At 32.4% G+C, this 22,197-nt stretch overlaps 3 protein-coding genes across 5 annotated transcripts; 1 reads left to right on the top strand and 2 right to left on the bottom strand.

Annotated features, from left to right (window-relative positions):
• Nucleotides 1-1,622: 1,622 nt before the first annotated feature.
• On the bottom strand, nucleotides 1,623-8,424 carry LOC131940951 (vesicle-associated membrane protein 7). Of its 2 annotated transcripts, none has more exons than XM_059299887.1 (9): nucleotides 8,334-8,424; nucleotides 6,228-6,377; nucleotides 5,932-5,989; nucleotides 5,604-5,653; nucleotides 5,417-5,504; nucleotides 5,132-5,219; nucleotides 4,798-4,865; nucleotides 4,568-4,660; nucleotides 1,623-4,480 (listed from the first exon to the last, which is right to left on the bottom strand). In XM_059299887.1, the coding sequence occupies exons 2-9, from the start codon at nucleotides 6,371-6,373 to the stop codon at nucleotides 4,418-4,420; spliced, it is 654 nt and encodes a 217-aa protein (XP_059155870.1). In that variant the 5' UTR covers nucleotides 6,374-6,377; nucleotides 8,334-8,424; the 3' UTR covers nucleotides 1,623-4,417. The 2 variants fall into 2 exon arrangements, with proteins under 2 accessions (XP_059155870.1, XP_059155871.1); XM_059299888.1 differs by having other exon boundaries at nucleotides 8,342-8,362.
• An 81-nt stretch (nucleotides 8,425-8,505) lies between these two features.
• On the top strand, nucleotides 8,506-11,694 carry LOC131940949 (uncharacterized). Of its 2 annotated transcripts, XM_059299884.1 has the most exons (8): nucleotides 8,516-8,538; nucleotides 8,674-8,974; nucleotides 9,490-9,569; nucleotides 9,672-9,748; nucleotides 9,933-10,005; nucleotides 10,139-10,194; nucleotides 10,402-10,477; nucleotides 10,635-11,694. In XM_059299884.1, exons 2-8 carry the CDS (start codon nucleotides 8,676-8,678, stop codon nucleotides 10,814-10,816), a joined length of 843 nt encoding a protein of 280 aa, XP_059155867.1. In that variant the 5' UTR covers nucleotides 8,516-8,538; nucleotides 8,674-8,675; the 3' UTR covers nucleotides 10,817-11,694. The 2 variants fall into 2 exon arrangements, with proteins under 2 accessions (XP_059155866.1, XP_059155867.1); XM_059299883.1 differs by having other exon boundaries at nucleotides 8,506-8,974.
• A 1,344-nt stretch (nucleotides 11,695-13,038) lies between these two features.
• Nucleotides 13,039-21,504, bottom strand: LOC131940950 (NEDD4 family-interacting protein 1). Its single transcript, XM_059299885.1, has 7 exons — nucleotides 21,365-21,504; nucleotides 18,490-18,592; nucleotides 17,787-17,935; nucleotides 17,597-17,666; nucleotides 14,449-14,573; nucleotides 14,272-14,338; nucleotides 13,039-13,491 (listed from the first exon to the last, which is right to left on the bottom strand). Exons 1-7 carry the CDS (start codon nucleotides 21,392-21,394, stop codon nucleotides 13,394-13,396), a joined length of 642 nt encoding a protein of 213 aa, XP_059155868.1. The 5' UTR covers nucleotides 21,395-21,504; the 3' UTR covers nucleotides 13,039-13,393.
• Between the last annotated feature and the right edge of the window lie 693 nt (nucleotides 21,505-22,197).

Here is a 22,197-nt window from a genome sequence, read left to right as displayed (position 1 = left end):
AGGACATGAACAGTCCACTGTGTAGTACATGAACAAGCTACTTAGGTAGGACATGGACAAGCTACTGAGGTAGTACAGTCTACTGTGGTAGGACATGGACAGTCTACTATGGTAGGACATGAACAGTCCACTGTGTAGTACATGGACAAGCTACTTAGGTAGGACATGGACAAGCTACTGAGGTAGTACAGTCTACTGTGGTAGGACATGGACAGTCTACTGTGTAGTACATGGACAAGCTACTTAGGTAGGACATGGACAGTCTACTGTGGTAGGACATGGGCAGCCAACTGTGGTAGGACATGGACAGTCCACTGTGTAGTACATGGACAAGATATACTTAGGTAGGACATGGACAAGCTACTGAGGTAGTACAGTCTACTGTGGTAGGACATGGAAGTCTACTATGGTAGGACATGAACAGTCCACTGTGTAGTACATGGACAAGCTACTTAGGTAGGACATGGACAAGCTACTGAGGTAGTACAGTCTACTGTGGTAGGACATGGACAGTCTACTGTGGTAGGACATGGGCAGCCAACTGTGGTAGGACATGGGCAGCCAACTGTGGTAGGACATGGACAGTCTACTGTGGTAGGACATGGGCAGCCAACTGTGGTAGGACATGGACAGTCCACTGTGTAGTACATGGACAAGCTACTGTGGTAGGACATGGACAGTCTACTGTGATAGGACATGGACGGTATGTTGCTGTAAACCACGCAAATAACGACATTTTATGATTTATGTACATGAAGTTTCATCTCTTTGGAATATATATTATTATAAATATCCCTATTCTTATCCAAATTCATCTCCTAATCTAACTCTCTTTATTTGACACAAAGGGGGGGGGGTGTCGATTGCCTACTAGGCAGTGTGGTAAAAAGCCAGGGAAGGGGGTGGTAATGTCCTACCCCTCCCCAATATGCCCACTAAATAGATAGTAATGATTTTCACAAGTGAAGCTCCAGTTCACATCCTTAGATACAAACAGCATTGTTGACTTAGTTGTTGTGTGTCACTGAAACTTCGATAATAAGATCAGTGTCATCTGAAGATACCATATGGTATCTCAGGGTATACCATACTGTAAACAATGCTAAAGAAGGGGATATCTTAATGGGACAGCATGGTCAAGCAAAATAGCACGTGAACCTCGAGCCTGTTTTCCAGCCGTGAGCTCGAGCCCTTAGAGTATCCAGATCTAAACAGATCTGATGAGTTTGTGCTCAACACAAATAGTTTTTAAGAGAACCCCACTACATGTGCTCTTTTGGTCATTGGGTCTGAGAAGTGTACTGTGTAATGTAGTAAGGGGACAACATGGTAGGGAGATAGAACCTGCGACTGCTTGCCTGAAAGTCTCGAGTTCAGATCCCAGGCTAAAATCTGCTGGATGTCCGCTGAGTCCACTCAGTTCTAAATGGTACCTGACTTACGTTAGGGAAACTTAGCTAGTGCTGACCATACTATCCTTGTGTATGCAGTGGTTATAGAAACAGATGAGCTCATCTGCTCCATGTGTCTAGGACATGAAAGGCAACAGATGATGATAATGTAGTATAAAGACAGGCAAACCAAAAGAATTAGAAAAACTAATCAACAAAGCCATCTTTATCAATATTATTATAGCTGTTTTATTTACATACCTTAACGAGCACAGTTGAAATAACAGTTTAGTTAAAAATTAAATTCAAAATTTAACAACAAAATAGCATGTCAAAACAACTTCATCAATAAGAATTATATTATTTTAACCAAATAATTATACGAGTAAAACAAGCAATATTTACAAAAATAGTACAATAAAGAGTTTGATATTTATATGGAAACACTGCAAAACAATAAGCAAAAAAAAAATACTTTCTTTTTATAATACGGGAGATGAAGGTAACCTGAATACACTTTGGTCCAACAGAAAGTATTCTCAAGTTAAAGATAGCTAGCTTTAAAAAAAAAGTTATTAAACCATACCAAGGGAGACCGTTTAACAAAATGTGCAATCCACAAAACATGGATTAATTATATAATTTATTTTATTGAAAGAAAACAGAAGAGTCAGGCAGTTCAAGCAAATAGAAACACCAGTATACATTGAAGGTTAACAGAAAATAATATTTGATTATTTTCATTATAGATAAAGCTTGCATAATGGTTTTTAAAAGTAGAGAATTTCAAATGTCAGACCCATTATTATTGCACTAAAAACACTAATTTTACAGACTACCTACAAACAATAAAAAAAAACAACCTCAAACATTAAAATTATCAGAAAAAAATAATTCCCAATCTTTAACTGACCATAACATAAAATGATACACAACAAGATGAATCACCAACTAAAATGACTTTTTAAATTATTTGAATTGAGGAAGAGAAAAGTTGTACAGCCCTTTGTGGCCTGTAAATTCAGGTCTAAGAGATTTTGAGTTCAGCAATAATGGGCAACTTGAATCAATTGGTGGGAATGTAAAACAAAAAAAAATGATTTTTTAATTTTAAAATTTGCCCACCAGCGCATCAAACTTTTCCTCAAATTTTATGTACAGAATAAATTAAAGCAGAGCTGTTCTGTATTCAATGACAAAGTATACACATTTGTACAATGTATTAGATAATTGTACACAAGCTTTATTACATAAAAGTCTGGCTTGAGCTTTAAGACAAATTTTAATGATTTTTAGATGCATAAAAAACCCTACCTAGTATCTATTTTATATTTAAAGATAGTTTAAATTAGCAACGGGACACATATCAAGTGGAAGACAAAGTCAACTACAATGGTGCCTCTTCAATGGTGCCAGATAAATATTGTTGTCTATAGAAACATGAGAATTTAACCCACTAAGTTTAGGTCAGTAACAGAGTTTTTAAAATAAAAAAAATTTCTTATGGCTAAAAAAAAAAAAGAGGCACAGCATTTTCTGACCAATAATTTTATTCCTTGAAAGTATCCTGAAGCTAAACAATTCTAGAAGCCCCATTGTTTTCTATATTATATTAGATCTATGCCAACTAAAAATGTAGTTTTGGGGGGAAAATGATTTTTTTATTGAAGAAAAACAAAGTTGTCCAAAAAGTTTTAATAATAAAAAAGAACTAATTTTGTTAACATTCTTCCAAAAACAATTGTATTTAAAAAGGTATGGTGATCTCTTTAATTCTGGTGAAATTAATAATAGTGATACAAATAAATAATAATACAAATATATTTTTTATAAATTGTAATTAAAAAAAAATATAACAGAATAAAATTTGAAAATAATCTCTTGAAGGTAATGTTTAAGCAGTCAACTGTTTTGCTTTGCCTGTTTTTCTAAAACAGCAGATCTGACATTTTAACTGGACAACATGACTTTACACTGTCTGTAAACAAACGTAAGCACTAAATATACCCTTCTCATTACACTTGGAACTGAGAAATTAATTTGAAGAAGTCACAGCCATATCCACCTATAATAATTTTAATGGAAGGTTTACACCTATACATTAATGTGAGAATTGATTTCAATATATAAGAGATGTAAAAACAACTGTTAAATGAAAAATTGCTTTGCATTTGGTTACAATCAGTTTTAAGAATATTACTTTACTGCTGCAATGTAAAAAAAAAAAAAAAGTATGTTTACATTTTACTAAATCTTAATAATATTTGGTAATAAAATTTTAAACATGAGTAGTTAAATGCTTAGAATAACTGGCAATTGTTGTGCTTTTAAATTTTAGGTCACAAATAGTTCAGTCCAAAATAAGATCTTCAATTTTTTTCCATGTAAATCTTCAAAATTCAATGAACATTTGTAAGATTTGAGCTCTAATTTCACAGAACTACTGATTGTTTCTATAATAAAAAGTATAATTATTGCTTATGGGCTAGTGTCCATATTCTAGAATTGTAAGTTTTTACAACCAAATTAGCATTGACACAGTTATAAAAGCATACTTCTATTCCTACACATTAGAGTGCAATATAAATATATCTAGACAAAATGTATTAACACAACTGACTACATATTTTATGTCACTTTACCAGTTTTGATGAAGCGCAAAAGAAATGTACAACTGTTTTGCTTTATAAATATGCTTATAGCAGCAACTAAATTCACATTTTAAGGTCCAAGTAACAGAGAATATAAGACAAAGCATCCATAGTTATTTGGAACCCATGCACAACATCAATTAAATGCATTTTCCTTTTTCCCTACAAAGTTCAAGGTAAAAATTTAAAAAATCCAGTTGAAAGCAAAGGAACAATAAAACTGGTTATTACACAACTACAATTGCTCTTAGTTCTAGTTTCAGATCTCTGAGATCTGTGAGTTTATACAACCACTTACAAATTATGAACTGCCATTAGTTTTTTTTAAAAAAGATAATCCACAATGAAATCACAACTTATTTCCCCATGCTCCACTTAGGTGCAGGAAGGCCAGTTTAATCCTCCACATGACGCTGATATAATAAAGTAGATCACAACCTGTTGATGAAAAAGTGTGGAATTAGTTACAGCTGCGACTGAAATTAATGGTGTTTATGTTTTGAAAAGCGAAATATTTATACTTACTATTATAACAATACCAATGATAACAAGAAGTTTAGCATTTTTCCACCACAACGAACGAGCCAAATTTCGACTTGTTTTTCTGAATGAAACTGCCTGAAATACAATTTTTGAAACAAAATGATAATCTACTTTAAAATTATAGCATAAATTTTATCATCAGGGTTTTAAAAATAAATAAATTTTTTTTAGATACATAATAATTTTTAAAAACAAAATGCTAGTTCAATTACATTTGCACTAAGATCCTCTGATTTGTCAACAAGTAATTCTAGTTTTTCACCTCTTTCTGCAAGTTGATCTGAAATAAAAAAATTATAATTCTTTTAAAATATTAACAAAACAAAAAACTAATAGCAAAAAAAAAGAGGACAGTGTAAGTGTTAGTATATATTTTAAATAATTCAAGTGAAAAGAACCCCAATTTAAACTCTAATCTATTACTACCAAACAGATATATAAGTAATAATTAATCAAGAATAGAACTTATTTTTAAGAAATATGTAATCAATTTTAGACGGAATTACAGGAATAAGAATTGTGCTATTTAAAATTTAATTCCCTTACCGATATTTTTGACCATAATTTCCTTTAGTTCATCAACCTGGTCTTGGACTTTGTTGAGCTGATCAGGTCTATCTTCAGAAACACTTCTCTACAAATATATTTAAAAAGTAAAATAAAAGTAATTTTTTTTTTTGTGTACCAAATTATACACATTCAATTTATCTAAAGTTGTGAACAACTAAATGAATGCGTTTAAATATGTTATGATATGAAACTTTATTGGTCTTCGCTTATTTTACATGGAACGGAAATATAGATGTAAACAATTTTAAAAATGCTACGTACCATCTGTGATGCCATTGTCCGTGAAAAGTCACTGTTCATGGCATAAGGAAGTGCTGTTTGGGCCCTCACCCCATATTGTGCTTTAAACCTGTTAATGGAAACAGTCATTTTTGAAAAAAAATATTCTGTGTAAAAAGTTTGTGTAAAATGATAGTGTGTAAAGCTGTTAGGGCAAAATAATGCTTACCTTCGCTTAATCTCATTTAAAAATAAAAAAGCCTTTGACCTTTCAAAATCCTGAAATCATAAAATGAATAAAGGAAACTATTTTATATTGTCAAATAACGCAAAGTGCAAGTAGTCATCATGGTGGGAATGGCATACTTTTGATAATAACATTTATGCAATTATTTTATTCACTATTTCAAATTCTCAGTATACTTTATTGAAATGACAAACTTTAAAACATTATTTAGTTTAAAAAAACTGTGTATTCAGGTAATCGTAACAGCAATAATGCTTAGTTAAATCTACAGAATTTCCTATAAGCAAACAAGAATCAGGAAATAACTCACATCATCTGTAATACAAAGATAAACTATTCTGTCCTCTGTGACGTAGTGAAACAAATAACTGTTGGAAATAATACAATACATTACAACTCTAATACAATTGTGTTTTATAAACTTAAGATATATGTTATAATTAAAGTACGACATTTAGCCATTACAACTTCTTAGTCATTAATAACAATGACTTAGGCAGTGCATTAATTACCATATTATAATTAAAATAATATTCTATTGATCTTTATGAGATATATATCCATATATATAAATACAAAAACTATTAAATCATGATTGTTGCAAACCTTCCATGTGAATATGTCAGCTTAGAATTCTCTTGAGGTATTTTCATCAATATCTGATCAGTGACTTCAGTAAAATTTCCAGCACAGCTAGCATACTTAGCAAGGACAGTAGTGCCCCTGGCAACCACTGAATATAAAATAGGCATTCTTCTGTGTAGAGAAATTAAAATTTCAGTTTGAACAGCCTAAAGAAAATATAATTAATTACTTGTATTCAATTTATTATTGATGACTCATCAATCCCTTCATAAGCTGAGGTCACAGAAACTCATGAGCTGAATTTCCTATCCCCAAATGACCATCATGTCAAAGTGTTTTGTTTATATTAATGACACATTATTAAAATAAATAGTGCTATTGTTCATCAGAAATTATGTTTAAAATTGTATACTTCAACAAAAGAGAGGAAAAATGCAGACATCCAGAAATTTAGTTTTTTAAATGTAAAAAAAAAGTATTTTAAATAACCTGTAAAAAAAGTCTTTTGATTAAGGGTAATGAACCTAGGTTACTGTTTAGAGATGTTGAGGTGGTTCTATCGCATTTACTATGCAGTGTTGAGTGTAACCAGGTCTTTAAACATCACAGTGCTGCTTTCATTTTATTTAGTCTAGCCCTAGCTTGGTAAACTTCATCTTAAGGTCTAGGTTATTCACAGATGGCTGGAGTTGTATTTTGGGGCTTAAGACGCAACAGCTTCAATATGACTATTCCCAAATGACTATCATTTCATGTAATATATTTCTAAGAATAATATCAATCTTATAATAACAATAGCATTTAATTCATCATCATGACTGGGGAAAAGAGAGCAACGTTATTTTTTATATTGTGTAACACTTTTTATAAGAAAAAGTTTTAGTATTAGGTATAAGGATTGATTAGTTAGGATTTGAGTTTATATGCTAGGTAAATGACTAGGCCTAATCTTATTTAATTATTAATTATGTACTATAGGGCCTATATGTAATTGGCCTAATTAGTAATTAGTATTAGAAGACTAGATTACTAAGATTAGAGTATTAGCATTAGTCCTGATTATTATTAGGGCTTAATAAAATAATCCAAATGTCAACCTGCCGTGCCGAATATAAAATATATATACATAGTACATACATAGTATACTAGTATACTACTATAGTCTATAGCAGGGGTCTCCAAACTTTTCAGTCCGAGGGCCGCATTCATTAACTATCAAATTTCAGTTCGGGGGCCAGTTTCTTCCAGGCATGTCTTTGATTTTTCTGGGCAAAGTTCCTCAACAATAACCAACAAACGATTTTTCTTTGGACAAAAATATCTCCACGGGCTGGATAAGAGGACTTTGCGGGCTTCATCCGCCCCGCTGCCGTAGTTTGGAGACCCCTGATCTATAGTAAAGTAAAAAATAGTAGGTCTATAGTCTATAGTCTATGGACTATTGGTGATAGATCTATTCTACTAGTAATTAAATCAACATTCATGATTGATAGGCCTAAGAAAAAAAATTCCAAATCAACTTTTCTTTTAACTCTGTGCTTTCGATAAATAATTTAAATTTAGGCATAGGCCCTAAAAAATTAAAATATGATAGGTCAGGTAGATCTAGATCAGTAGATCAAGTCTTTTTTTTTCAAATAAAAAAAAAGTAGGCCTAAAAGTAAAAGTTAGATCTAGATCTAGAATAGTAGTTAATAAAGTTATTGCAATTTGTCGTTGGTTGATGATTTGATTGTAAGTTCAGATGTAAACTGAAAAATAAAGTTTTTTTTATAGACTAGACTAGACTCTAGTATTTTTTAGGTTTTAAGTTTAGTGATTTGATAAGTGTTTCACTGAGATTCACTGATTGTGACTGTTTGTAGTTTCTATCTAATTAACTAAAAGTCTAAATCAGACTAGAGTCGTGATACTCTGTCACTGTTTCAACTGTCTGGTTGGTACTCTGGTGGCCCGGGTAGTAATAGTCCAGTTCTGAGTCAAGTAAATAAATAACTCTGACTCTAGTGATCTAGTGATTTAACCTAAATTATGATATGTCGATACAGATCTTCAAAAGCTTCTGTTTAATATAATATAGGCTATTATAGACTCTAGATCTAGATCTAGATATTTAAAAAAAATCACCAATTCACACTCGATCTCTAAAACCAAAACGTCTATACGATTTTCTTTCTCAGAAAATATGTTTTGTTTACAAACATGGAAATGACGCATGGTCACATGCTAAATTTATTTACTGCGCAAGCGTATTTCAGTAAAGTAGTAAAGTTAACTTTATTTTTAAAAGATTTCGATCCGGTTTGGTGATTGCTTGGCGACTGTAAACAAAGTACTATCAAAGTAGACTACCTAGATCGTAGCAAGAGAGAGTTTGTTGATGCAGACTGTTGCATTTAAAAATTTATATCGACTGAAAGAATAATATAAATGAAGTAAATATTCTGGTTTGATTACATTTTTAAAGAAATGGCAACCGGACATATTTTGCCAGGTTATGGAGAACCTGTATCACGACTACGCAGAGTGCGGTCTGCAGGTTTTTATCCACTGGATAGTACCGCTCTTCAAAATCGTCATAAGGACTTTCATTTATCACCCCAGGAATTCGAAGAGATAAAAGAAAATGCCAAAAGGCTATGGAATAGCCGAGCACAAAAGCCTACAACTTATGAAACTTTTCACAATGGTGGAGAAATTAACGAACTCACACAAGCCAAATCTCGACCATCGTCAAGTGATCGGCGCAATAATCCGCATCCTCCACAGTAAGTACAGATCTATTCTAGAATCTTGATTAGTAACTATTTACTAAAGTATTTACTACAGGTGGGTATCTCTTGTAGACTTGTAGTAGATTCTAGTAGACATTGTTGACCCCGTTGCTTAAAAAAAAAAGCCATTTATTATTGTAATGTCATTATTATTATTAGTATTAATTAATTCAATTATCTACTTTTTAAGAAAGTTGCAACCTTTCACCATTGGCACTGACAGAAAAGGGAAACAATCAAAACTCTTTATGAAATCCTGAAGGACACAGCAGTCAATTTTTAAGAAAACTCTAAATCAACCCTAGGTTTATTTTTTTTTCTAGGCTTAATAATAATATAGTCATGTGTCTTCTTTCTGTGATACCAGCAGGAAGAAACTTCAGTATGATACTGTGTTGACCTACCAGCATTTAAATCTTTTTTTGCCTCCCCTTGAAGGTGCATCTTATGGGTTTAGAAACCACCACTCAAACAAAAGCCAGTACACTATCATTTTAACTCAATTTCAGAGTTTTCCTGACTACAAGACTTCGTTATATAGAAGGAAATCCCAATTTAGACTCGACAATAAGGAAAAATCCATCTCTTTGTGAGTAAATATATATTTTACAAATTTCAAGCTATATCTGTTTTCCATTAATTAAAGTGGGATATAGAAAATAAAAAATAAATATTTTTCCTATTTATTAAGGTCAAGTTTTGAAAATTACACCAGAGTACCTGGCACAAAATGATCCTGCTTTGTTGAGAGTATATAAAGACCCATATGTAAGTTAATATTTTACAGTATTTTATTTTGATATAGTAGATTCTGAAAATTGTATGTTTTTTTATGAACTTGATTAAATAACCCATAAATAAATAATTCATGTATTCGTATATATGTAAAGTGATATAAGCAATCATCATCATCATAAGCAATACAATCTTAAAATTAATTACATAATCTTAGGGCTTCAAGCAAATCCTCCCTCCAAAAGAAGCACAGGCAGCTGAAGCTTGGGTAAAATTGGCTGATGATGTAGGTAAGTTCTGGTTTACGGTCTCGTCTTAGTAAGAACCATTTAATTTACTTATAAAATCTTTCAAAGAAACTTCAAAAGTAATAATAGTTAAGTAATTTAAAAAAAGAAGTCACAACTGTTTTTGTATTTCCAGATCATGAAAGAGTTTATGACATAGTGAGAGACCATGAAGAGACAAGGAAGCTACAGGTAAATAGGCCTACTAAGACATAATTTCATAGCTCAATACAATGTAATCCTTTTAGCTCTTTACAGGAGTAGCAACTAAAATTGATTTCACACTTAATGAATTAACCTAAGACCTTGCTTAATTGTGCTATTTTTATAAAATCAATAACATGTTGTGTCACAAAGCATAATTTATCATATTTTTGGTGTACTGTTCTAAACTTTCAGGAAACTGCAAGAGTGCAACGTCCTAAAAGCTCATACCCTTCTCTTCATAGATGGATGAAAAATAGTGGAGTTGATGGTATGAAACAGAGAAATTAACCATATAATTTTAACCTTGTTTGCTTTATTTTAAGAAAATATTTTCTTAATGTTTATATATACTTTGGATCCAATAGAAAAGTATTTGTAAAAGACCATTTAACATGTTCTCAGTATTATGCTGTTTACATTTTCAGAATACAATGTAACTTCCAGAATAATGCAAACACTGAGGTCAGATCCCTTGCGGGATCACCCACCATGTGATTACAATCCACATATTAGAAGCCAGTATCAATGTTTACCCCATCTACGCCGAGGTGAATACAGCATGCATCCTGATTGGCCATCAACACTTCCTCATCATAGAGTTCCTTAAAATGACAGCTCTATTTTGATAACTGGTAGTTATTTGTACTTAGTGTAGAGCTTAATTATGCATAGCTTCCTCAGATATATTAAAGACTGTCTCAATGACTGACAATAATAATTAAAAATAGAACAAATTCCATTTTTATGCGAAGATGGTTAATGGTGTAGAATATCAATTCCACCAATTTTGTTGATGCATTTCTCAAACAAGCTCATTCTAAGTTTTTCTTAGCTCACAATGCTCATCTGTGAGTTGGTGGATAAATCTTGAGCCACTTATCTTTCAAAGTATGTTTATTTCCTATAACAATGAAAGAATATCTAATATTCATTCTTATTAGATATTAAATGAAATTTTAAAGATCGAAAGATATTCAATAACAACAAATGAGATATAGGAAGTAATGGCTCTTCTACCTTTCAGGTGAAGAGCAGATGACTTAAGTGATGTCAGGTACAAAGCTAACATTTTTTGAGGGGCATTGACTCAAAAACAAATGAGCTTATAAAGAATATAGAATTGATTTTAAATTATCTAATTACTAAAAAGTATATTGATAAAACAAGTGTTATAAACTTCAAAATGCACTAAAAGTAAAAAGAATATACCTTTCTTTAGATAGAAATAGAATAGTAACCAATGTCAAAGTGTTAATGAGATTTTATAAGGTTTTAAATGTAACAATTGTTTTTATTTGGTATTGTGTAGCTGTTGATTTCATTACGTAAGTTATTGTTCAGCATTTATAGTGGCACGGGAATACACAATTTATTTCTTACTTTCACTGGAACAAAATAAGGTACTTATTGCTGGACAGACAGAAGAAATGAGTACACCTACAATTCTAGCACATGAAGAGATGTAATGCCATTTTTTTTTAAAATAAAAAAATACATGAAATAAAACTATTAACTGTTTTTAAAATATTTATTTTACTCACTGCAATGTTTTTAGAAATATCACTTTACATCTCCAGAAGAACATGTAAACATTTATAGTAAGTAGACAGCAATTAAATGAAAATGGTTTCAATTAGGGTCATTCCCTGAATTAAAATAAAGGAAATCTTGGAATTGTTTATTAAAATCTAAATTTAAAAAAAGCAATCATAATATCTAAACCAATTAATATCTACTGCTACTATTTTCTTCAAGGCCATGTATCATTCAAGGCACACTAAATTAACTTTAAAGACTTCATTCGGTAAACTTAGGTTAGTGCAATGGTTTATTTAAACTTAGTTGTATACAAAATGCTACACTAGTGCAGTGAGTATCATCTCACCTGCTTATTTCATCTATGAAAATGAATTTACTTAAAAGATAGGATAAACCCCCCTCCCCCATGCAAAGGTGCAAAAACAATTCTTTAAAAGTTAAAGCATTTATTTAAAAAAATGTTGCCTTCACAGACTGTTAAAAAAATAATAAAACATTGGAATGAGAGCAGCTTGCTTTTGCTTAAAATGTGGGCAACAGAGGCAACATACTCATGCAGCTTTGATCCTTGTTATAATATATATGGTACTAAAATCTAATATTTACAAACGATAATTGTTTTTACAGTTTTAGAACACATTCTAAAAGTTGGTGAAATATTCCAAAATAACATCCTGATTATAATACCAAATGAAAGATAAAATAGCTCTGAAAGATTTCCAATGTGGATTATAAATACACAAAATTTAATACATAAAAAAAACAAGAGCTTAGAAATGTTTTCATTGAAGCCATTGAATAATAAACTTTAGAACTGGTGAAAGAAAAAAAGCAAGCCATGACAAATACAATAGTACAAAGATTTATTTTTAAGAAATTTGTTAACTAGAATTTAGAAATTTGCAAATGTAAAAGATTTACATGTCAAAACTTTAAAATTCAGTTGTATCAAAATTTTTAAATAACTGATAAAATTGCTGTATTTTTGTACAGACAAATTAGAAACAGCTAAGTTATAATGTATTGTATTCAAATAAAATGTTTAAAAAGTAATTGTGCAGACTTTTAAGGTAGACAAAATTTAAAAAGTAGAATTGATAATTCCCTATTTTTATTATTACTAAATTTCAGAACTGATAATGGAAATTCATGAAAATAATTTTTTTTTCTCTAAAATGTAGTTTTTACAATTTAAAAAAAAATGAAAGACAGATTTACTTGAAATGATTATACGGGAAACGAAGAACATTTATACATTTCCTCTTCATTCTGTGTGTATTAAATTTGTTAAAAAAAATGTACATCCAATAATTTATTTTACAAAATATATAGAGCCTACCATACAGTGTATGAGGATTGTTCTTAACTTAAAAAAAAAAACATACTTTTTAGAACTTTGCTTCAAGGTTTTGGCACTCAAAACAAAATTGGACAGTTTTATTTTTATACGGTTAAGGGAGGAAAACTAAAATTTCTGAAACAAACAATTGAGGGAGTAGTAATACCTTAACCAAGTAAGATAAAGACCACTAATAATAAAAAAAACCCAAAGCACATAAATAGGATTTGATATGGGTAGCTAGAGAGAAGACTACATCAATTATTTAAGCATCATATTTCTTGAATGAATGGAGACAACTTTTGTCTAAATTAACCTAAAATGACGAATGTGTCCACTGAGGCGAGCCCACTCGTACTTTACTCTGACATACTGAATTGATCCTCTGACGAAAAGTAAAAAGCCTGAAAAATATAACATTTTATATCAGTAATCTCAAAAGGCTTTTTTAAATTGAATTTTTAATTTGCAATAAATTTAGTTTAACTAATTTTGTGTTTAGTGTTTGTCTAGCAAAGAAGCACATTTTTTATCCAAAATCTACACATACTATTTTGTATTTTCCCACCAGGTTTAAATAATAAATATAATAAAGGAAAAGTTATGCTGATGTGTTATACTTTATGATGGTTAACTTAAAGATGATCTTAAATTTTACTGCTTCAGAAGTAAAATTTAACAAATTTAATATGCATTTAGTGTAAAAAATAACTTGTCTTTTTCTCCAATCTTGAATCAAACTACTCCCAAAATTACAAAGTAATTAATTTTATTATAAAGTACTATACTACTATATAGAGCTGGACTGCTAACCCGTAAGTCTCGAATTCGAATTCAAGTCAGTAGACCGTCCCTGAGTCCACCCAATTCTGATGGGTACCTAACTTAAGTTAGGGAAAGTAAAGGCGGCTGGGCATAGTGCTGACCACACTGTCTCTTCATATGCCAAGGTCACAGAAACAAGTGAACTCTACTTCACTTGCCCCATAGACCGTCAGGTTTGAAAGGGAAACTTTACTTTACTATACTACTATAGTATAAAAGATAAGTAACATATCTAACCTTCTGAAGTGTGGCTCTAAATAAATTATATAGTGCAACACCACAATTAGATTTATTGGGCCCAATTCTTCTCTAACAACCATACTTAATAATTTCATTTGCTGAATCTATAATCAACTCACCACAAAGAACTAGAAGCCACCACAGCCAAGAATCTGCATCTGCAACATTGTTGCCCCAATTGTTGTGCTGAAAAAGAAATAGTTACCATTCAGCATGTTACATATACTACTACATATAACAAATCAATTTAAAAATACATTTAGCATTTGTTTACATGTTGAAAATACTGTATTTACCTTCACAATGACCACCCATTTGACTATGGATAAGCCGAGCCCTGATAGAGCACCACATCTCCCAGCAACGGTGTTTGATAAGCAGAGAGACAGTAGGAAACCAAGCCAGTTGAAAAGGAAGGAAACTGTGGAAATGGTTTGATATTAATCAGAGGGATAATACATTTCAAGTTTCCAATAACATTTATTACCTCATCACAGTTATTCCACATTTGTATTGGTCAATTTAAATATTTTCCAAAAAACATTGTTTAATTAAACCTTTTTACTACCAACATAAGGTAAGCAAAACACACACACACACACACACACACATATATATATATATATATATATATATATATATATATATACTAGGCATACTGCCTAGCTTCGCTTAGGTTTTTAAATAACATTTGAGAATTTGAATACTTAATTATTTAGCGATGGATTGGGTGTGGAGTGCTTTAATTTAAACAGTAATGCTAACTTTAGAAAAAAAATGTTTTTGATTGTCATTTATATACCGTTCTCAGAGAAATATTGGAAAGTACGCAATGTATAACTAAAATGGAATTAGAACTACACAGGTTCCATGAACAGTACATCTCATAGTTTATATTACATTGCCTTTTGAAATTTATTTATTTATTTTATTTGGATACGTAACTGAATTAACAACTTAATTTTGTACTAAAACAAATGCTATACTTCGTCATTTTCTGTTTGTTTAAAATAGTATACAATTATTTGAAAAATAATAATTTAAAAAACGTTACCTCCCTTGAAAACTGAACGTATGACGTATGTCTTTTTTTTTTTTTTTTACAAACAGTTGCTATGCTTATATAAGAAATTACGGTATATGAACATATTTAACGACTATTATGGCTGTTTCCGACGGGAATAAAGTTTTTTTGTTACCCTCCAGGGTCGGTCTACGACGTCACATAATATTAAGGGGATCGTTCGTCAATTTATTTATATATATATCTCATATAAGGAGAATTTCACTCAAGATCATATTTTAGCCCTCGTCGAGGGCTTTAAGTCTGACCAACAGTTTTTCCATACGGCCTAGTCATCTATAGTAGTGTATGCAAAAACTTAGCATGATGTACAGACGTTAAGTAACCTAAAAATTGTGTTAAAATTTCCCTGTTTTTCCCATAAAATACAAAAATTATATAGGGAAATACAACTGGTCAGTTTTGACCGCTTTACGAAGTTTTCCCAGATATGCCGAGTTTTTTGTGACACCCCTAGGTGTTCTTCTACCACCTCACAAAATATCAAGGGGGGTCGTCGGAGGAAATTTTTTTTCGTAATAGAGCTCATATAAAGAGAATTCCACTCGCGGTCACTTTTTAGCCCTCGTCGAGGGTTTTGAGTGTAACCGACAGTTTTCCCTAAAGGTCAAGCCATTGACCTAGGAGCATGCAAAAAAATAGCCAGATATACTGAGCTTAAGTACCCTAAAGTCTGCGTTGAAATGACCCTCTGTTTTTCTCATAAAATACAAAGATTATATAGGGAAATACAACTGGTCAGTTTTGACCGCTTTACGAAGTTTTCCCAGATATGCCGAGTTTTTGTGTGACACCCCTAGGTGTTCTTCTACCACCTCACAAAATATCAAGGGGGGTCGTCGGAGGAAATTTTTTTTCGTAATAGAGCTCATATAAAGAGAATTTCACTCGCGGTCACTTTTTAGCCCTCATCGAGGGCTTTGAGTGTAACCGACAGTTATCCCTAAAGGTCAAGCCATTGACCTAGAAGCATGCAAAAAATTAGCCAGATATACTGAGCTTAAGTACCCTAAAGTCTGCGTTGAAATGACCCTCTGTTTTTCCCATAAAATACAAAGATTATATAGGGAAATACAACTGGTCAGTTTTGACCGCTTTACGAAGTTTTCCCAGATATGCAGAGTTTTTTGTGACACCCCTAGGTGTTCTTCTACCACCTCACAAAATATCAAGGGGGGTCGTCGGAGGAAATTTTTTTTCGTAATAGAGCTCATATAAAGAGAATTTCACTCGCGGTCACTTTTTAGCCCTCGTCGAGGGCTTTGAGTGTAACTGACAGTTTTCCCTAAATGTCAAGCCATTGACCTAGGAGCATGCAAAAAAATGGCCAGATATACTGAGCTTAAGTACCCTAAAGTCTGCGTTGAAATGACCCTCTGTTTTTCCCATAAAATACAAAGATTATATAGGGAAATACAACTGGTCAGTTTTGACCGCTTTACGAAGTTTTCCTAGATATGCCGAGTTTTTTGTGACACCCCTAGGTGTTCTTCTACCACCTCACAAAATATCAAGGGGGGTCGTCGGAGGAAATTTTTTTTCGTAATAGAGCTCATATAAAGAGAATTTCACTCGCGGTCACTTTTTAGCCCTCGTCGAGGGCTTTGAGTGTAACCGACAGTTATCCCTAAAGGTCAAGCCATTGACCTAGAAGCATGCAAAAAATTAGCCAGATATACTGAGCTTAAGTACCCTAAAGTCTGCGTTGAAATGACCCTCTGTTTTTCCCATAAAATACAAAGATTATATAGGGAAATACAACTGGTCAGTTTTGACCGCTTTACGAAGTTTTCCCAGATATGCAGAGTTTTTTGTGACACCCCTAGGTGTTCTTCTACCACCTCACAAAATATCAAGGGGGGTCGTCGGAGGAAATTTTTTTTCATAATATAGCCCATATAAGGCGCCGGTCAGTCGAGGTCAGTTTTGACCCCCTCTCCGTAGACTTTTCGGCCAACCGTCACCGGCCCTCGTGTTCTATCGCCCCAAGGCACCATTGTACAAAATTTGACGCGCCTGCGGCGCCGGGAAGTGCCCTATCGGGCACCCGACAACTTTGCTTTATATATATAGATATATATACACACACACACACACACACACATATATATATTACACATTAACTTATTAGCTTAAAAAATATGTAAACTTTAATTTTTTTAGTTTCTTCTAGGCATCTCTTCCATACAAAATAGAATTTATATAAAAATTATATAGTTTTAGTAGTGTGTGTAACTCCCCCCCCCCCCCCCCCCTAAAAGAAACACTGTTCAAATCAATACACTTTTAAAAATGTCTAACTAAATAATATTTATGTAAATAACATTAATATTTAAAGTGGAAAATGGTTTTTAGCTCACTCAAGAATGTGCAAATGAACATCCCATCTGTGCCAATAGCTATTTCAGGTATACCATCTGACCCTGTCAGCTATAAAAAATAAATAAAAATGTATAAGAAGAGGCAAAGACTGCTGAACTAATTAAAAACATTTTTCTTTACTTAAACGATAAAGTAAAAATAATAGACTAATAATCATTTAAAACACACCCTTCCGCCTTCACATTCAGAAAGTGTCGGACCACTTGAGACAGCAGCAGCTTCCTGCTCCAGCTTAGACCTCTCTGCCTCTTCATAGGTGGGTAGAGTTGTGGCATCCAAGTAATTAGGCAATTTAGCTGGACCATAAGCTGGAATATCTAAAAAGTAGAAAAATGAATTTTTAACTGTTAAGTAATACAACTACTTAAAATAAAGTTGGCCTAGATCCATAATATTTATACATAATTTTTTGTTTGTTTGTTACCAAAGTAATTTGTATACTTTAAGAATAACATTTATGGGGGAAGGAGGTGTTTTTATCAGTGAGATCAATACAAAAAAAAACATTTTAAAAAGTAATGACACTCAATCTGTTATCTCATGTCTAATCAGGAGCGCAAGCTAAGTAGAAATTATCTTTAAATGACTTGAACTTTGGCCTGTTATTGTCATGCATCAATATGCTTTGTCATGATAAAAGAACTGGGACAATATTAACTTCAGTCTTAACCTAGAAACTTAAACTGTTCAAAAAGCCTTTGCAATGAATACTGTTTCTTTTTGGGCTGGGGAATATTAGCAATAACAATGACCATCTTTACCACTGGTACCTATGTACACACTTAAACTATTCATTCAGAGAAAAACAGTATAAGATTTTTTTTTTTACAAATAAATATTGCACATGCTATGAATTATGGTGAATATTTACCCCCTTGCTGCTCCATGACGGCACTTTCAGTATATCCTGGTGGTGGTATAATCATAGTCATTGCTACTGGTTCTGCTGGGACATTCTGTTCCTCAGACGGAAGCTAAAATAAGTTGTAATTACACTTTCTAATTAACTTAAATCTCAGTAAAAATAATAAAGTTATTGAGTGACAATAATAATGCAACACTTAAGAACTTTAAAGTATTCCCTAACTCCTAAAAAAAATAACCTAATTTCCAGCTTTAATTTTATTATTGCTTTTATACACATGAATGTGGTACTGCACTCAGTTTTAACTTCTTAAAATTTAAACTGGTACCTTCAGCTAAAACATTTGTTTTTGGGAAGGTCTACTTTATGGAAGCCTATGGGCTTGATTAAAAATTAGGTTGATTTTAAATCAAAGTAGCGTATATTTGCATGGGAGATATAGTCAGACTAGCTAGATTTTCATTCATCCCAGTTAGGACTCCATACTCCAGCAAGTAACCCAAAATAAAAAAAAGGTCCAGACATAATCATAATATGATATTTAAGTTAGAGTTAATTTCTTCTCTGTGACAGACTATTAACCATTAATGTCCCATTCATTCTACCAAAACTCCACCCATGACGGCCCAATGTAAGGAGCATAACTCTGTATGATCAAGTGAATAGTTTCACAAAATATTTGTTTTTGTCTAAATGAAATTGAAAATTAAGATAAAAACTACTGCTTAATGTTGGGAATAAACCTGGCTTTCCAACAGTATTAAATAGAATATATTATATTCGGTAAAAGTACAGTAAAAAAATAAAAAATGTCGGAGAAAATTCAAAACAGGTCATTTTCGGTAGTCAACTTTATTTATTTTTGTCTAAACAACTAAGCATCGAATTTAACAGTTAAATATCAATTTGGTTATGTTTAAGATAAATAATTCATAAAATACATGCCTAGATACGTTTAGAGGCATTATTTTATTTTATTTTTAACATTAAATCAACTAAAAAAAGGACAGATGAGTCTAAAATTTCGAGATCGAAAGAAGCTATTATTTTTTATCTTTCAAAAGCGCCATTGAAATTATAAGACCGGAAAAGGATACTGAAACTATCCGACTTCCTGTTTAGTTAAAAATTAGGATTTGTAGGCCAAATTTTAATGAAACAAATTTAATTTTTCTATGCGTATTTTAAGCGGGCGGCAGCGGGCGTTACGGGACATTAACGGTGTCGGGCGGCAGCGGGCGTTACGGGACATTAATGGTTAAATAAAAAATTTAACACAAATAAATTAGACTAGTGTGTACAGGTAACCAACATATAAGTTAAATCAGTAACACCACAGTCATCAGTTTTCAAAAAAACCTCATTAATTAAGCTAAAGATTAAAAAATAGACTATTAAAATAAAAAATTATCTTTAAAAAGATGCTTCAGCATTCTAACAACATTAATTAAATTATACACTATAGGCTGCACCATTTGATTTACAATATTAAGGACACCTCACATGCGCAGAACTATTGAGTTGCGTATCTTCTGCCGACGAGATGGAGATGCTGGGGCGAAAAATCTTTGGATGATTTTAGATACTGATGTCTGATAACAGACTCTTCCATTAAATAGGTGTGTTGGGTTTTTAATAGTAACTAATAGTATTGTCATCTCGACTAATTTGTTGGTTAAAAATTAGGCTTAGACGTATGGTAGGACCAGGGTTGGGGTTAGGGAAAGGGTTAGCAATTGACATTAGCCAGTCAGCCATGTGTGTATTTAGTTAACTGCCAATAACCTAACACCCTTTTTTAAAAAGAAGATTCCATTAAAATTCCATAAAAATTCCCCCAAATCTTTTTCCGAGCAGTCACTTCTTCAAAACTTTAACTTAGCTATAAGCTAGTTAGTAGCTAGACTGCTAGATCTAGAATCTTCTAAACTTAACAATTATACTGTAAGCTAGCTAACTTTCAATTCTAGAAAATAGGGCCTGGTAAAAGTCCATTTTAGCGTATTTTATTTGCCACTTCACGTTCACCTCCGGTTGAGCGTATTTTATTATAAACACAACCGAAACACACAAAGTGACAAAAACGGTAGGAAAACACTAGGATTAGAGCTAGTCTAGAGCTAGATATATTTTTTTTAATATGAATGTGACATTTAATTAATTAGAAAAGGTAAAAAAAAAACAACATAAAAAAGCACTAGGACAGTTCCAATTAAATAGCGTGTTATCGTCAACGGGAGAAAAATCCTTACACGGTCGATGGCAATAGCTATTTGATGAAATGGTGTTGGCCTCAGTTTTGGGGTCATTGCGAGTTTATAAAAGTTTATTTATAGTTATAGCATTCAATATTCCAAATTTGGATTTTTTTCAAGTTTTGACAAATTATCAAAACTAAATCAAAACTTCATAAAGAAATAAGTCCAATGTAAATGCTTTCCTAACGTTTTTGTGTGTTTCTGTTGTGTTTATAATAAAATACGCTCAACTGGAGGTGAACGTGAAGCGGGGAATAAAATACGCTAAAATGGAGTTTTACCTAGGGCCTCCCTCTAGACTCTAGAGTAGTCTAGAGAGTCTAGACTCTAGATCTAGACTCTATGTCTAGTAAGTTAAAGTTTCTGTTACACTCAGACTCAATCATTCAAAACACTGAGATGAGTGATGAGACTACACTTCACCACACTAACACTTCTCGGTACACGGAACTGAGTAGTACAGGGTAACAGACGGTACAGTTCAGTGTTTTAGTTGACTAAGAAAAATGAGGAGGCTAAAAAAAAGATTAAAGAAGGTACAACACTCTACTTTATTATCGAGAATCTAAATCTAGCCGTGGCGTACTTAATTAAGAAAATACCCTTAAATATTAAATAATTACCACTTCATAACGAACGTTTGATCTAGCCATGGGTACTGTGATGTAGATCTATTTTTGATGTTTACACTCTAGATTTATGCTGGCCAATATATCTGTCAAATCAAAGATGGCTACTATTTTATCATTTGCTTGTTACGGTATTTCCCATTGGCTTTCCTCTATTTCTATTTTGTCCCTATTAAATTATTAACTGGACTGGATTAAATATCTTCCAATTAGTTTGTAAAATAATTACAAATTATATAACACAGAAATTTTTATGTGAAGATCTCCATAAAATTAAACAGGGCTGGTAATGTGTATATGTGTGTGGGGGGGGGGGGGGGGAGGGAGTGAAAATTACCTGGAAATGTGCACTAGACTAAACAAATGAAGCCTAAAATCAAAGATTGTCAACATCAATACAAATTTTTGTCGCATCCTTATTCTTCACGACGTAAGGCAGACACAATATGACGCACCATTCATGTTTATGCCTCCCATTGTAGAAGTCAAGTGCCATTCTTATCCGCTTTTTAAGCAATTCCTCGATCCTTATCTTTACAAGCATTTCTCCTGCGCCCCCCCCCCCCCCCCCCCCCCCCCGAGAAAAGTGAAAGAAACCTTGACCTCGATAGTAAAAAGCCATACTCCTCCTCATCAAGACAACATTAAGAGATCACCCCCCCCCTTTATAAATTACCATGCTTCTTTTGCCTGTTACCTGCTATTAGCCTCCATACACAGTTTACATCTAGATCTATACCAATATCACTTTTTTAGTCGCATTATTTACCTTCCAATATGTCAGCCGTGTGCTTATAATCACGGATAAGTAAAAACAAAAATAGAAG

Source organism: Physella acuta, unplaced genomic scaffold, assembly GCF_028476545.2.
Source record: "Physella acuta isolate Inbredline_101_S28 unplaced genomic scaffold, ASM2847654v3 ptg000335l, whole genome shotgun sequence".
NCBI classification, from domain to species: Eukaryota; Metazoa; Mollusca; class Gastropoda; family Physidae; genus Physella; species Physella acuta.
The sequence above is the reverse complement of the archived record's forward strand: the minus strand, read 5'-3'. Positions and strand labels throughout refer to the sequence as shown.

Coding starts and splice junctions, on each gene's coding strand:
- LOC131940951 (XM_059299887.1), bottom strand. CDS start 6,373: ATGCCTATTTTATATTCAGTGGTTGCCAGGGGCACTACTGTCCTTGCT. Junction 5,220..5,416: donor GGACAATGGCATCACAGATG/GTACGTAGCATT, acceptor ATATATTTGTAG/AGAAGTGTTTCTGAAGATAG. Junction 4,661..4,797: donor CAGAGGATCTTAGTGCAAAT/GTAATTGAACTA, acceptor ATTGTATTTCAG/GCAGTTTCATTCAGAAAAAC.
- LOC131940949 (XM_059299883.1), top strand. CDS start 8,676: ATGGCAACCGGACATATTTTGCCAGGTTATGGAGAACCTGTATCACGA. Junction 8,975..9,489: donor AATAATCCGCATCCTCCACA/GTAAGTACAGAT, acceptor ACTCAATTTCAG/AGTTTTCCTGACTACAAGAC. Junction 10,195..10,401: donor AAGAGACAAGGAAGCTACAG/GTAAATAGGCCT, acceptor CTAAACTTTCAG/GAAACTGCAAGAGTGCAACG.
- LOC131940950 (XM_059299885.1), bottom strand. CDS start 21,394: ATGGCTAGATCAAACGTTCGTTATGAAGTG. Junction 17,667..17,786: donor CTGAATGTGAAGGCGGAAGG/GTGTGTTTTAAA, acceptor TATTTTTTATAG/CTGACAGGGTCAGATGGTAT. Junction 13,492..14,271: donor GTGGCTTCTAGTTCTTTGTG/GTGAGTTGATTA, acceptor TATATTTTTCAG/GCTTTTTACTTTTCGTCAGA.